Source organism: Syngnathus scovelli, chromosome 3 (genome assembly GCF_024217435.2).
Source record: "Syngnathus scovelli strain Florida chromosome 3, RoL_Ssco_1.2, whole genome shotgun sequence".
In the NCBI taxonomy this organism is placed as follows: domain Eukaryota; kingdom Metazoa; phylum Chordata; class Actinopteri; order Syngnathiformes; family Syngnathidae; genus Syngnathus; species Syngnathus scovelli.
Window position 1 is genome coordinate 24,066,079 of NC_090849.1, and position 17,075 is coordinate 24,083,153.

Below are 17,075 nucleotides of genomic sequence, written 5' to 3' on the forward strand. Positions count from 1 at the left end.
GTCTCATATCAAGGACAGTCTGCACTGAAAAAAAAAAAAAAATGCCTGCAAAGAAAAGAGTTTCAGAGGCAATTTATTTGGCCGCAGAATAAAAGTGACAAAGAAACTCATGAATTTAATTTCGTAACACATACTCAGGCCCTAATTGTACACTTTATTCATATGCGCCTTTTTAAAGACGGAAGACTGGCTTACAAAAGAAAGCAAAACCAATGAAAGATTTTTCATAAAGGTTTAATAGCAAATGGTGAATGACAGAAAAACTAGACAGCCTGCTTGTTTAGTCTGCTTGACATAAGAAAAGAGAGTATATTTATTTTAGTGCTAACACTCATTTTTTCATTTGATTCCCCTGCTAAATTTCTAAATAATAAATGAAAATGTTTCAGTATTCACTGTACTAGCACCAAGTGGTCTTGCCGGAGGGCACTCACTCCATATGATGAAAATCACATCTAAAAGTGAGGCCGAATCCATTTTATGAGTTCATTTTGTACTATTAACGTTCAACACGGCGAGAGTACTAAACTACCGCACGGGCCCATCCAGCTTTGAATTATTCTGACGGCTACGACAGAGGAGGATGTTAAATCAGATTATTTTTTTAAATTGTAGATACGCTCAATTTTCACTTTTGACAGATTTAACCCAAAAGGCCCCGCTTCAGCTTGATTTGGTTCTGTTGGTTTTTACTCATGATGGGAGTCACGTTGCAAAAAAGTGGGTTGCTCGAAGGATTTATAACCTGACCTCATGTTCACTTCAAAACTTGTACAACTATGACAAGGACATTTCTCAGTAAGCATTTTTATTTATCAATTTGTTTTTCATTCACGGAATAGCTTGTAATTATTTGATTACATCTTCAGAACTTGTTAGTGACATTATTATATTGTACGTCCAACCAGATTGAGGTTGACCATTTTTAGGTCTACAAAAAAAAGTCCAAGCAATAATTTCGTACCACATTGGCTCGGCTTTAACGTACGACCCCTTCCCCTTATGACATCACTGGTTCCAATACACCTTTATTAAAATGGTTGTGTTTCCCCCCCCCCAAGGATGAAAATGGAGCTCATCATGATTCTGATTAACTTGTTAGCTAATGTTGTAACCAGTGAGTGTGCAAGACGTAGCAGTTAGGGAAGAAAAGGTGCACTGGAGACAGATTTAGTGAAATAAATAAAAAAATTAAAGAATCCAATAATTTGCAGGCAGGTATGTTTATTTATTTTTTTGGGTCTTTTTCCTTACGGTCTTTTCGCTTTATAATCACACGCACGCACACACACGCACACGAAGGCATCTAATCACAGCCGCAAAGACATTTCCCTCCCTCTCTCCCTCCCTCCCTCCCCCTTTCATTTTCTTTTTCCTCAGTTTTCCCAATTCTCATTATGTGTCGGTATCCACATCTCCTCCTCCACCTGTCCTCTGTGTCTCCCTCATTTTTTATAGCTTCTCACACTCTCTCTTCGTATTTTCACCCCCATCTCCACGAGTGCTTTTAAGAGGAGATGTTTGGACCCGACATTGGATTTGGTCAGTCCGCGAGTGCTGGAGGGCGCTGGTGGTGGTCCTGTGGGGTTGGGCCTTGTTGGTTGCACCGTGTAGTTCTCCTGCTAACAAGCTCATTGCAAATCCAAACCTGGATCTCACTCCGACTGAGGGGGTTGTTTTTCTTCTGCACTGCCGTCATCTCTGTCAACGTTCGGCTCCTCGTCTCTGGAGCAGCCCCCGGCCGGCTCCCCTTCCTCCTCCTTTCATGCCCCGGTGCTTGTGCAGTGTACACAAGAATGGGATAGTCCAACAGCCCTGGGCTGAAACCTAAACACACACCCCATCCATCCATCCTATGTGTGGCTACACACAAAAAGACACTGACAGTTACTCCCTCATATTGCACTAAACCGTTTTTATTTATTGGACTTTTATCTCTGGCAACGTATTGGGCAATAAGACACTTGTTGTCCATTTAAGACTATTGACCATTTAAGGTGGGGTGCAGTTTGTATTTCATTTTATTGCATCATAAATAATAGCATTTTTATCCCCGTGACTTTTCTTCATTCATTGGCACATAACATTATTTTTTATTTTTTTTTTACTTGATGTCCCCTTTAATTTAAATTCCAACCCGAACCCTCTCACCTGAGACTAACCAAAATGTTTTCCCACCATACTACCTCTTTGGATATATATTTTTTTTTTTCAAAACTTAAATGAGCAGTCTCAACAAGACGTGTTTAAAAATACAACACGACCATCCCGGAATTTATTTTGTTTAACCTTCCGCTTTGTTTGACTTGAATTTTAAACCGGTCCAGGTCAGGGTATCCATCAATCCATTTTCAAGAGCGCTTATCCTGTTTGTGGAGCTGGAGCATATCCTCGCCGACCTGAAGTCACCTCAGACAGGTTTCCAGTCAATCACAGGGCACTTAGAGAGACAGGCAACCTTTCACGGTCATGGAACTGAACCCACGCAGCCTGGATGGTTCTGGCAGTCAAGTCAAACAAGTGAAGCCACCGTTAGTGGCACATAATTAAAGCATTATTTTTCAAAATTAATTTCCCACGTTTTTTCCAACCTCAAAAGTCTTATTCTTACGCAATACAGCACATTACTTTCAAACTTAATTCTAGTCACGATAGGTTTGACTGAAATGCTACATCTGCATTGTGAGATCATAACTTAATAGCCACTAATTCATATCAATATAATATTCATCATCGTGATGCATTTCTATCAATAATATTTGATTTGCTTATCCGTCATCTCGGGTTTGTTCTCAGGGGACATACAAATAATTCATAAAATTTTTTACTTGGCCCTGATAGGACTCTTAACTGCGGGGAATAAATAAGAGCAGGCGCATAGTTGCAGCAGATGTGCTTGAGCAGCAAAAACCTCAGTTTTAGAGTAATTGATATAGCTCCGCATTAAACAATATTTCATATACAGGGGCAATTTTCTAATTGGCTTGGGGGGGGCTGCAAGTTGTTGCATTGTGGGTGGAACCGGAGGGAAGCCTCGTTGGCATAGAATTGTGATGAATTGTGAACCTTGAAAAGCTCAGCACATATTGAATGTTGGAATTTTTATGCGTATTTGTTTTTCACTGATACCGACCGAAGTATACTTTGCCTTGAATCTCTTGTGTGTCAGAAATAGATTTGCCAATATATTGTGTATATTTACCAAGGGTGACCTTTTCGATTCTTCCCTGACACTATGTTGTGTTTTATGTTCTTATATTGGCGGATTCGGTCATTCTACACAGAGATATGTTCTGACAATATTGGATTGTAAACTTCACACCAGACTGACTTTTTGGGTGATACTTGCTAAGAAAAAAAAAAAAGGATCTTATGCAAAGAATAATGCAAACATCCATCAATTTTCCGTACCGCTGACTCTTCAAAAGTCAAACCAGTGAACCGCAACGCCATCAACGACTCTGGGATAAAACTGCAAGTGCTGAGATGTTGGCTTGTAATCCTGGACTGAAGCTGAATCGCTATTGAAGAGTAACTTCTTCAAAAATCAGATTCAAAGTCCTTTCTGTATTGCTGTGTTTCATTTGAAGCAGGCGTCCTATTGGGTCAGCCTTTCTAAATTCAAATATTGCAACTTTGCACTGTTTCAAAGAGCTCTTGCGAAAACAAAATATAAACCAAAAAAACCAACAACGACACACACACCTACACCATTTGAAATCACCACAGGTTGCAGGATTAAGGATTCTTCAACATTCCGGCATAGTTCTGCTCCATTTACCATTAAGAAAAAAAAGGAAAAAAAAATCCCTTTGTGTCACTTCAGCCAGCATACAGACTGCATTAGCATTCAAGATAACCCAAGCTGTCATATGAATTTTCTACTCCGTCTCTGCGTTCTCCCTCCCCTGCCTTTCACCCTCTTCCTTTTGGATATTTGGATGCAAACTCCTCCAGTGTCCACGAAGGCTGTTCACGAACCCCAGTCGAATGAAATATTCAGTTCCCATCCTACATTTACAATCAATTATTCATATATTTGTGTTGGATTATACACATTGGTGATTCTGTTTCATTAACACACTGGCTTCTTTATTTTCCGTTGCTGTTGCACTTGCGGCCTTTTGTCTCGTGTTTGGCGTTCAGCCTTGCTTGGAATCGCTTTAAACTCGGCGAGGGTCAATGACGGCGACGTAGCATGTCGCGTGTGTGTCTGCATACTCGGTGCAATAAAGACCAGACTGCGGCTGCGTGAGAGACAGAGATCCCATTGCCAAATCCAATAAGAGGAGTAGAATTTCATTACAGATGTTCATACTGGATATGATGGCTCCATCAATAACCACCCCACATGTGAGCGCAGTCAGAGTCGCGCCGACAATCCATATCGGATTGTTTCGCAATTTCGCTGGCGTGAGTCCCGCGCTCTCCTCTGCTGCCCTCCTCCCTCCTCGTTTCTTCCTCCCTGTCGTTTTTTTTTTTTTTTTTTTATTGCACCTTCACTTTTTTTTTTCCTGACACTTGAAATGTCCATCCAGGCTTGCCTCGATGGAGCAAGGAATTACATCTCAAGTGGTCTTGCTGTCCTCTCTGCTCGCAAGGCCAGTGAAAGTGTTGCTTAAAAAATATACACCCCCCCACCCCATTTTTTTTCTCCATTTCCAATTACAGTGCTCCTGTCTTTTACTGTGGCTCTCCAATTTAGTCTAACAGCATGTCAGCTCTGCAACATGTTGAGTGAATAAAGGAGGGACATTATTGAGAGCAACAGTATGTATTCATTTTCCCTCTGATTCACAATTGTGATGCTGCACTTATTTCAAAGGAACTTTTTTTTATTGCCATGGAAACCCCACTTGATGCAAGTGGCAAGAAGTTTCTACTCAAATCTAATTTCAAAGTGGACCACAAGCTGAATGACCTTCCCTGAAGAATGTTTATTATACGGCCTTGCGCAACACCACGCATGGAGGTGACGCAGCAGACTCGCCCGCCGCCTGCCCACAGCTTTAGCTTCCTCCAGGGGTGTCCTGCTAGCCCGTTAGCTTAAAAGATTTCTAGTTGGTGCATAAAAAGACTGGCGATGGCTCAGCCACTAAGCAAATATTCTCGATGTAGCGGTATGTGATTGTAAAATGTTAACCACGAGCATCCTTTTTCGTTCTTGATAGTGAAACAGCAAAAAAGGAGGCCCTCTTGTGGCCGGTACCGGTATCAGCTAGTATCGATGCTGGCCTTCCCTAATTATTAGATTTTCTTCGTACAAGAGCATCTTGCATCATTTGCTTGATGTTGCAGCGGAATTTTAACTAGCATCTGTGACTTAGCATGTGTGCTAAGTGCAATAATTTATGCATAGTGTCTGCATCAACATTGCAGCATCCTTTCAAGATACATCTTGCAGCATAGAGGGTATAGAGGGAAAAAGAAGATCGACAAAATAATCAACACAAGCTTCTGTAGGGTGCTTTGTTGCTTTACTTGACATACTGACTTGTCATCCATGAGATAATACGCAATTCATCTTGATGTGATGATAGTAACTGAATCCCACGTTTGATAAATATGCTTGCATTGCCGCACACTGCTTTAAGGGATCCTCAATCTTATTCATTGTTTGAAAGGTCAAAGCAACTTCTCCGGACTCAATTGGAAAAGGAGATTTCTTGACAGGAGAGGAAAACTACTCAGCATCTTTGTTTTGCCATCCAAACAGAAGAATAGGAAAAAGTTGAAGCAAAACTCATGTGAACTGTTTCTTCTATAGGCACATCAGACCAGTTTAGATATCTGAAGGATGTTTGCTATTCTCTCCAAAGTAATGTTACTAAAAAAAAAAAAAATGTCTTCTTAAAAATTCAAATGATTCAATGTCAGAGATTTAACCCGCAATCTAGGTATCTCTCTATTGAAGAGCCCACTCCCATCTATAAAATGTATTATGGTATTTTTCTTTTATGTGGCAAATGTCCTCCAACTATAGACATTTATCAGATTTTGATTAAAATGTTCCTCGGGAGTGACGAGGACAACTGAACTGATATGATATAAAACTGAATTGTTAATATAAAAATGTAATTCCAGTGAATGTATCATTTGCATTCATCACATGTTTCGCTTTAGCGTGTGTAAGGACAAAGCTTACTTTGCATGAATGAGACATCAACGTTTGCATTTTTTCTCCCCCCCGACTGACCACCACTTTTGCTCTTTTGACCAAAAGGGCTTCTTTCTCAAAGAATCACAAAATTCTTTACGCTCTTAATTGAGCTAATTACCCTGGAAAGCCAATAAACCACATTTGCACTTTTTCAAAGGTTAAATTCATTTCCTTCCAGGCTCCCCTACTGTCATCAAGTTAATTTTTTATTTTAAGTAAAAGTAGTTAAATTGGTAAATGTTTGTGACAGAGGTGAAAGGAGTAGATTTTTATGCTGAACACTAAAAATCCATTTTTTGCAAGCAACTAACTGCATCATCTAATGTGACCTGCAGGTTATTTTTTGCAGCTTTGCTTACCTTGTTGTTTTAAGCTAACCACCGATGTGGTGTAAGTGCGTGTTTTTTGTATGCTAGCTCAGTCCAACAGCCGGACTTTGGTCTCGGCTCGAAAGTGGCTCCAAATCCTCACCCAGTTGACCCAATGAAGAATCTGTGTGGTGAATGTAATTATGTAAACGAAATCGATATCGTAACCGCCCACCAAAACTGAGGAATCTCGTGTGTTCAGAAACAAGCAGACAAGCAAAGATTGACTCGGTTGTTTAATTTCACACTTGTTTGGCGGACAGGCACTCCGGAGACCCAACAATTTGGATAAAAACAATTTAAAAAGCCATGTAAGACGTCCTGTTAATGACTTTGTTACCGTGTAGTTTATTGCAATATTGTCGGAAAGCCCAAAATTGCTCCCTGCGGTCGTAGCTTCCTCCGGCGTGTCATTTGCCGAAGATATTTTGTAAATTTGCGTGCAAAAGTTGCAATTAATGACGCTAAAGATGATGATTGTTCTTTTGTCATAGCAGGCTCCTGTCACAACAGCTTAGAGAGTCACTGAAGCGTGGGATACATATTTATGAAAGGAACAAATCCGCGCTGCATATCAAACCGGATCAATCTGCGTTGCTATCAAACATTCAGCCGTGTCAACTTTGAATAGGATATATTTTTAAGCGCCTCCGTGTCCATCAGCAAATATTCTAGCCAGGATGTTTTCCAGTTGTCAGCGTGCTGTACTTTTTAAATCCACGACAACTTTCCACATGAACATCTCATTACGAATGTTTACATCATTTCCTGTGCTAATCTCACAAACAAAGGCCGCCGCGCGTGCCGAGAACTTTTAAGCTAGCAGATCCGCCAAATTTTTGAGGTGGGGGTCCAATTGCGTCAGTGTGCATCCAGTTGCCGTGGCATTTTGAGAAAAAAAAACAACAACGCAATGATGGGATAGCGATGAAAGTCGCGTGTGATTGCAGAATTCCGAGCCTAAACCATCTCTCACCAACATGTGCAGAATGTTGATAAGCGACATCATCCCACTGACTCATTAATCAGTTGTGAAGCTACAGCTACCTGACGCTTCTTCTCATTCCCATGGCCCAAATGATCACCCCTCCCCCCCAGTTTCTTCTGCTATCTGCCTCGGCATGGGAGAAACAAGCTGGTCTCTCTCTTTCTCGCTCTCATCATATATAAGTCGGTAAATTTAGCCCAGTCGTAGTTTACGTTCGACAAAAAAAATTCAATGTCATCCTGTTTTTTATTCCTACAGAAAGTGATGCTTATTGTTTGAATTTATAATTAGGCAGGATTATTGATGATATTGTGAGAAAGGTTTGCTGGTGTGGAAAAAAATATTTTTGCTACTGATTCACTGTACAATATTTTTGAGTTATTGATCTTGCTCTCTCAATATAAATGTAGATAGACCTCTTAAAACAAATCTAGAGATTTTTAAATTGTGTATTTCAACATTGTGGATTTTGCGGGGGTGCTTTGGAATGTATTACTGTAAATGAAAACTGCTTTTCCTGCAAATCCTCCTTTTCAAGCTTCCTTTTCTCAATCACATCCACATGCTCACAACTTTGAACACAGGAAGCGACGCCTGGACACGGCCACAAAAGGAGCGCCTCCAAGCGCTTCAAAGTTTGTCTTCTCCACAAATTCGGACGGACGTGTGTCCTCCGCATTTCTATCTGGGGAACTTAAATGGTGCAGACGCACATCCCGATCACTTTGGTTGTGCATCTAACTAGCGCAAGAAGCCGCTGCACAGCACTTGTTCCTGCTTTAAAAGCACTTTATTTCTCTTTTCAAACCACCCACCTCACCGCTGCACTCTTGCGCGGTGTTCAAATGTCGGAAATGTGTCTAAATGGTGCTGCTTGTAGCACAAGTCCTGCATAAGAACTCTCTTGAGCCACATTAAGGAAGTGCTGATCCGTGTTTTTCACCTCAAACTTGGGTCGAGGAAAGGGCCGCCATGAATATTTGATTAATTTGTTTTGTGCAGGGTCGGGACCCTTAATTCAGCTGCTATTTTAATTGCCTGTTTAGGCATGCCAAACAGATGTATTTGTTTTGTTTGTTTATGTATTTGTTTTTGGAAAGGCCAACGTTCAGATTTATGGTCAGTAGTGGAAAGCAACATGTGTTCATGAGTTTAAAAAAAAAAAAAGGCACAATTTCTCATCAGAGCTACATAGGAACATACGCGCCGTAACTAAAAAATGAATAATAAAAAAAAAAAAATGAATAAAACAAAAATGCCCCTTTAAGTATTGACACACACGACTGACCGCATATGCCCTGTGTGTGTGTGTTTAACAATGTAACAACAACACAGCATTATTCAGTGTTTTTCTTTTTATTCATATTTAGATAAGCCCTCTAATGAGTGCAGTTTTGACTGCCTGAGACCCCAAGCAGTAAACTTGGCCGGATTAGAGCGTCTTTTCATTTCCCACTGGAACTGACCACTGTGTATGTGTGCTGCAGTCAATAATGGCATTCTCCTCACAATTATTTATAACCTATTTCCACCGCAGAGAAAACACATTTGACTAAGTCCGCCTATACGGAATAATCGGATGTTCAGTTTGGAGAAACATGATGTATTGCTTTTAGCTGCCAGTGTTCGCTCTGATGGAATCCAGGCAAGCAAAAAGAACATTTGTCGCTCTTCCATGGGAGGTATTCGGCCTCAGGACAATTTACGAGGTCGTTTACATTTCGCAGAATGTTTGCTTTGGCGAAGAGATTGACTTCACCAGTGGAAGCTCTGTTTACTAATATTTACTTGTTAACTCCATTTTGCACAAAGCGACAGCGCTGTGACCGTGTTCCTTGCGATGCGTTTGTGATTCCTTCCCAACTAGTGCGTACTTTATGACAGCAGTTCAGTCCTAATGTTTATAAAATACGACTATTTAACAGTTGGCCAGTGTTCAAATCGCAGTCAGGTGCCGCAGTCTGGTGTTTGTGTGGCCCGTGCAACTTCCCTCCCTACGCAACTTGCACTGTGTTGACTTCAAAAACCGAATTCTTCTTAAGCCGGCATCAAATGATGAAGTTGAAAGCGCCTTGCAAACAGATGCGCATCGCATTGCCGGCCCACAAGCCAGCATTGGATCCTTGTGAGGAAACGTGGCCGTTGGACGAGCGAGCGGCATCATTAGTCGCTGTCGTGAGATGAGAGCGGCCACAACAAGACTCACGGGGGGGAAACGGAGCCATTACATGGCTTTAAAGAGCAGTTGTTTCCTCCGATGCGTTTTAACCCTCCGTCTGCAAGTATGTTCCTTTCCACACCATTATTAGGAGAACTTTGCGTGAAAAAGCAGCCCAATGTCCACTGAATTGCGCCAAAAATGTCGTTACATTCCCTAATTGTTGTCGTTCTATATTTTTTGAAAGAAAAAAAATGTCAAATTGTCAAAACTATACGGTATGGTTGAACAAGATTCACATCCAGGAGCCTCACGAGGAAAGAACCTTATGTTACTAAATTTTGGCTTTGACACAATTTTGAGTGCTGTAGGTCTGTGTACTTTGGCTGTGGGAAAAATAAAACGAAAAAACATTCAACGTTTACATGAGAAAAAACAGACGAGCCTTTTTCTAATATCCAATCTTTATATGCAGCTAAGCTCAGTAGCAACTACACTTGGCAACTTTAGCATACAGATAAACAGTCCATCAAACTGAGCGGAGAGAGAGAGAAAAAAAAAAGCTTTACTGCAAAATACCTTACGACTCTTATCAATAAAATTCAGCACAAACATCAGATTTAACTGGACAGTGAAAAATAGCTTTCCTTCATTTTTCATTGCAAGAATTTTTTTTTGTCTTGCCTTCTCATTGTAATTGATGACTTCTTCCTCCAGGCATGTATGGTGGATTTTAAAAAGTCTACACACCCCTGTCCAAATGCCAGGCTTTTGTAATATAGGAAAAATGGCAAATGTTTTAATGATAAATAAATAAAAATAAGCAAGTGAAATGTAGTTGCAAATATGTGTACACCCTTTCATAACCTTTTCATGTGTTTGGGAGATATTTTTGGAATGACACAAAGGTTGAAATTGTTGGCCTGAATTTCAAAATGTAAAATTTTCTCTACAATCCGTTGCTGTACAACCTTTTTTTTTCTTTTCTAAATAATTTGGGCTCTTTTTTTTCTTTTCTTATAAATATCACAAAAGCCTGCCATTAAGCAGGGGTGTGTAGACTTTTTATACCCACAGCCACACCACCCACGGTGTTGATTGTCTCGACAAACACGTCAAATCACTCACACATCGGGCTTTCTAAGCAGACATGGTTCATTTAATCTCATTCCTGTATACATTCTTTGTCATCATTCCTTTTTTCGACACATTAAAACGCAGATAATGAAGGCTTTTACATTAGTAACAAATCCATTTCAAAGTCAACACACGGTCATCATAGTTTGACGGTACTGCAGATACCATTTTGGCTGAGATAAAGAAAGCAAGGTGTTCATGTTCTTGTTGTTTTTTTTTCTTCATTAAATACATAGAGACAGATATTCATATGTGCAATGTACTGCCATGGTGGTTAACAGCAACATCTCAAATGAGCAAAGAACCATTAACAACGTTTGTCAAGTCACCCGTCAAGCAGCACTGGGGCACTCAAAATGATGTCTTTTTTTTTTTGTTTGTTTGTTTTTATGATCACAAATACTATACGAACAATTAGAACACTGAGTAGGTTTTACAGATTACAGTTTACAATGAACACGCTGTAATCGTCATCCCCGGGCCCCCCTCAAGTCACTGAACCAAAGACAATAAAAACCAGGCCGACGGCCGAGATTTCGTTCCAAACCTTCTCGTTGATCGTTTTCTCTTTGTCAGTCTGATCGTCACGGCTCCCTCCTTTACCGAGAGGGAGATGGCCCTCCTGCTAGCAGGGTCCTTTTGTAAAGCCATCCATGTGGTCCATGGTAGGATGACACCAAATGAAAGTCAAGCATTTCAACTTTAACATTCCATTTTTTTACTTTTTTTTTTTTTATTCTTTCTTTCAAAGTTGTTTTTTCATGTCGAATGTCCAGCGAATGCCGCCGCCTTAATATCAGTCTGAGAAATAACACCTTCTGCTTTTGGGGATCAGCTTGTGGGAGGGTGACCTCTTTTCCCCCTCCTGGCACTTCTATAAGGCATGTTGAGCCCGGAGCAGCGCCAAAGCCAGGCCGGGAAGCAGAGCCCAGACGTTGGCACGCACGCAGGCGCACTCATCCCTTGGCAGGCCCTGAGGTTCGTCGGGCCCGTCGTCTCTCGGTTCGGGATACTGAGGGAGAGACGCAGAGAGTTAGACGTGTAAAGGTTAGACGTGACTCATGCGCTCGTCGTGGCATTTGATTCGGGGCGGGAGGTGACGCCGGGCTGCTGTCCGAGCACAAGAAGGGAAAATGATGAGTCAGAAAGTCCCCCGATCTTCAACGCATGGGAGGATTCACTTTGGCACGAATGGGAAATCTTCACTGGAGCAAAATGTGTTGATGCGTGTTTATTTGTAGCCGGCGCCGCTTTGTGTGTCGCCTCTTTCAGGTCGAGCCAACCCGTTTTTTTTGTTGTTGTTGTTGTGTGTGTTCCTTTTTTTTTTTAAGCTATCATTGCGGAGTTTATTTACAAGAAAAACACACTGCAAGGCAAAGCTAGTGAAGCTAGCATCGCCCGGGGGATTGGCTTCAATATTTCATTAGGCATACATTACCGTGGGAAGAGGTCAGAACGACATAGTTAAAAAGCAACTCGTCAGATGTGGTTTGACGACAAAAAATAACATTTTTTTTTGCATCGTGTGCAAAATGAGAGAAATGCGCCACGCTGGTCGCATTATAGTAAAGCCATGGGACCAAATATCAAAATGGCCTCGAGAGTTGCAATGTTATTGCTACACACAACAATAGCCTTATTATGTTTTTATTCTTCGAGAACAATCGTTGGCATTTGGAGAACTTTTCTAATTTTCTTGGCTTCTCGTAGCAGAAGAGCAAAACCGTTTGCCTTCAAGTTAAAACAGTCACGCTCAATTTGCAGGGGGCGTCGTTTGCGGTGCTTCGCAGCAATACGGAAACACATCATAAGGAACATGAAACATTTTGCACTCGGCACTCCCCTAATCTCCTCCGATGTAACCTTTGCAGAAATCGCACTTGATGCCATTTTCCCGTACGTCGAGAGGAAAGGAGACGTTATCTCCCCGCGAGGCGTTTTTAATAGAACGAGTTTTAAGAAGAATATAAATAAGAAAAAAATGGTGTTGAATCGTCATTACAGGTGAAAGGCATTTTTCCGTCCTAGAAAAGATAGACAGCCTGTCGCATGAATGTTTAATGCTGCCAAAAAAAATGAAGAGGATAAAAAAAAAAAAAAAAAACCCGCCATGGCTAGCTTTGACAATGCAGCAGACACATCTGCAACTAAAAGCCAATTAATTAGCCGGGGCAGCGATGTGTGGCAGCAGCCTGTTGACATGAGTCCAGATCTGTGGCTGCGGCCAAAAGCCACACATGCACGGAAGCCTTTGAGAAGGCGTAAACACACCGCCACATTTACACACCGTGACCGAGCACACAATGTCCAAACTTGTTTACTCCGGCCCTCACGCCAACATGCACACGGCCGCAGCTCGCCAGCTTTAAGCCCGGCCCGTAAAATGTTGACAAAAGCCTGTACGTCTTGTCACTGAGCAGGTTTGTACAAGTAGATGTTATTGATCACAATGTTAGCACTTTTTTTGTGTTTGTCAAATATTGATTGAATTCAATTGAGCTGAAAAAGTCGACACAATGCCAGCCACAAAACAGGAAACCTCGGCAATCGTCTTCTGTCCAATTGGTTGTTTTTCCTCCTGTGCGGTGGTTTTATCTCAAATCAGTGTTACAAGATAGGTCCAGAAAAAAATGCTTATTTATTTATTTAAAAAATGAAATATACAGACTATAACAAGAAATGAAGCCTACCAACTGAGCAAAATTAGCCTTTTTTTTCCCAAGCAGGAGCAATTTAAAAATTACATTCTACTACATTGTCGCCTTGAAATTCATTAACTTATTCAACCCCATTTTTAATTTAAAAAAACTTTCGTTTTTAAAATCGCCTCCTTTAACTAGTTGCCTCTCCAGAAAACCTGGCGAAATGAGCGCATTACCACTCCCCCCCCCGAGACTTTCCGCCCACATGTTTACTCACTGGGCACAGGATAAAGCCCACAGTCACAAGTGGAAGTGACGTGCGGAATAATTATGCATCTAAATGAGCTGTTGAGAGCTCACGATGACTGACCCGAGTGGGCTGAGTCACACACTTTTTGCTCTCCTCACTGACCGCCCCTCATATCATAGCTTATCATTTGATATGCTCATACATTGAATCATGCATCAATCCGTACATGAATTTGCTCCTCCAGCCATACATGCATGCATACACATGTTTGGGTATTGATTTATAGTTGACCTCCAGCTATGCATCTGCTCATGCAGTACCGGGAAAAAATTCTCAAGCCGACACGGTTTGTTGTTTTGTCTTTGTAGCGCATTAAAAAAAAGTTGCCCATATATTGAAAACATAAATATGTATATTTGTATGCAATGTAAATAATTTGAAAAGACAATGTGAGACATGCCCTAAATATAAGCTGTCAGTCAAGTTTCAGGAATGCGTCACCATGACAACGAGGCTGCTCACAATGAGCATCTGACAGTTCCTGTCTGCGTTCTACTGAATGCCATTCAAGTTTCATTAGGATGACCAAAACAACATATCTAAAGGCGACCTCTGACTTTTGCACGGTAGCGTACATCAACCCAACAAAGCATCCACGCATGCCTGCATGGAAAATCCCAAAACAACCGACGCCGATTCATTCAAGCGTGCACGCGTCCGTCACCAAGCGCTCGCTCGGAAGTCCTTTACCATTCTCTGCCGACATGAGCCAAACGAGGTTCTCCCAATTTATCTGTCATCCAAGTCTGACAAGTTTTAATTGCCCGGCGAAGAATGCGGGGCCGACCAAAATGTCCCCGTAGCTCCCTCACTAATTATAGACTTCCTGCTTGAGTAATCACACGTCTTATTGTTTCCTAATTACCATTTTTACAATAAATTAAACGCTGCGCCCGCCGCTGTTAGACAGGCGCAGATCGGTGCATCAATACTGTCATGTCGACACAAATCCTCGGGAGAAAACAACGCCACCCCCAGATCCACCCATCCGCACGCATTTTTCACCATTGCAAGCTCATTATTGTTATTTTTTTCTCATTACAGCCGTAGTTCAGGTTCAAATGTTTTCGCAAATATGCGGGGGCGTCGAATGACTGTGAAGGCCCTCCAAAAGACTCAAAATAGATCCTCTTAATGGCCATTCATTCGGCGTGCGAAATGGTATTCGTAACTGGATTGACTCTTGCAACCGCGCCAAAATAAAATGAACATCACAGTCAGCAGCACGGCTAAGTCTAATTTAGACAAGATTTGTAAACGGGTTTCCTGAAAAGGTGAGAAAACATCATTAGTCTTAAAGTAGGGGAGGTGTGTGGGTGGGGGGGGCACCTAGCCGAATGCACAGCGTGACATATTTCTTCCCTCTACCGGAGAGACAGAGGGGGAGTTTTTGGCAGAACGCTCCTGTCATTTCTGTCAGACTTTATTTGAATGGAAACTGGTGCATCGTTCTATTAAAAGACAAACATTTGCGCGCTTTTTTTTTTCTTCTTCTTCCCGTAGCAGACGTCGAACCCAGTTCCACTCGACTTGACTGCCGTGTTCCGAGGAGACGGTATTCAGTGGGGAAAGAGGCCCTGGGCCAGTATTTGAGAATCTCTAATCCAGATTAAAACCCCCACCTTCCATTTTCTTTTACCGTTTGAGTCTGTGCGGGAGAAAGAAACGATTTCAACAGATGTCATCAGCTGGGGTGTAGCACAAACTGTCTTATCGTGAAACGTTGGGATCTGATGTGCCAATTGCTTTAAGAGGCATAAAGATTGAATTCCATGTGAATTTGGACGGCGCGGCGCGCTCGGCTTTGCCGCCGCAAAATCCTCCTTTCATGGTTGCCGAGTTGAGGAGTGATTTTGTGGTTCTTCAAGTAATAGGCCTATTTCGACAAATGTATGCAAAGACTACTCGACAAACCTTTATTTCACCCAAAGATAAACTCTGCACAATACAGACTGCACGTAAATGCGATGCTCCAAAAATTGTCGTGCTGTCGTACGGAACTGCCAAATATTTTTGACGGGTAAATATTTTTTAATAGTTATTTTGATACTTTTATTATTATGTCAGCAATGCATTTTTTCAATCAGCATTTTTTCCCACAATGCCACGGGGTATTGACATCTGCACGTGAATATCTCATGGTATTACGGAAAGCAATGCCAAAAGGAAAAAATGACAAAAAAACTATGAAAAAACAAATTTTAATACATCATTTTAGAACATATTAATATAATATTGGCCAAATACTAGAAAAAACTTTTTTTTTGTGCATGTGCAGTTAATACTAATGCTAAGATTTTAGTATTTAGTATATTTGAACTTACTTTGAAATATGATTAAACATACTTGCAGATAATGCTGATTGGGTAATACGTTCCAACTTTTTTGTCATCTAATTGCAACAAACGTATTAGCTTGTCCAAAATGCTCCAGATCGGTAGCTCCAAGCTTTGCTACTTTCATTACCTTAACAAGGGTCACAAAGTGAGGCTCTGTGATTGCCACCAACCGATCCGTCCCCGTCTTCACCGTGGTTGAGGGGTCGGGGACAGACGTGTTCTTGCTCGCCATGTAATCCAGACCGTACCCGAAGGCCTGGATAGCGTTTCCTGTAAAACAAACACAAGAAGTCGGTTAACGTGAGCCAACAGCTCGGTCGCCCGCTTGATTTTGGCAAGCGTGCTGGCGGGGTAGCGACAAAGACGACGGCGAGCCAAAACGTTTTGATACGTCAGTGGGATTAAGAGACGTATGCCAAACTAATCAAAACCAATCTGAGATTTGTCTTTTAAAACCCGTCGTCGGGGAGGCAGAAAAGCGGCGCTGGCTGGCTGGCCTGCGATCAATCATCAAAGATGCGGCCTCCTTATGTAAGTGCTCATGTAGTCAGTTTAACTTTCTGCAAAGAAAATCCTCAAGGATTCAATAGACACGCTCATCAAATCCTTGGTTCGTGTCCTCCGCTCAATAAGGAAGCGTCAATGGCGGACACAATTGCGCCCACACTCGGAGATGATGAACCCCAATTTGTTTGGCGATCAATGCGTGCGCGGAGAAATGGAGTCCTTTTAAAACAAGCCAATCAGTCGCTTCTAACGGGGCAGCATTAGCCCGTGAATACATATGAGGCGCTTCTTCCTTCGCCTTCAGTGCATTTGTTGTGCCTAAGCACATGTGCGAGCCTCTGCAAAAATGTGATAAACCCCCGTTCACTCAGCTTTTCCGACACGTGGCAAAATCACGCCGGCGTACCTTTTCGCTTCTCAGCCGTTTAAAACGTCACGCTTGTGTCGCTTTGCGGAGAGACGGCGT

At 41.7% G+C, this 17,075-nt stretch overlaps 2 protein-coding genes across 2 annotated transcripts in view; one reads left to right on the forward strand and one right to left on the reverse strand.

The window, feature by feature from the left end:
• ela3l (elastase 3 like) overlaps positions 1-17,075 on the forward strand; it is an 83,149-nt gene that overhangs the window by 10,320 nt on the left and 55,754 nt on the right. The gene's annotated exons all lie outside the window — the stretch shown is intronic.
• Positions 10,808-17,075, reverse strand: part of LOC125965863 (GDNF family receptor alpha-2) — a 45,075-nt gene continuing 38,807 nt past the window's right edge. The window contains exons 7-8 of the mRNA XM_049716726.1: positions 16,230-16,372; positions 10,808-11,823 (exon numbers count right to left, since the gene is read on the reverse strand). Coding sequence (XP_049572683.1) covers positions 11,686-11,823; positions 16,230-16,372 — 281 coding nt within the window. The 3' untranslated portion in view covers positions 10,808-11,685. The remainder of the gene's footprint in view (positions 11,824-16,229; positions 16,373-17,075) is intronic.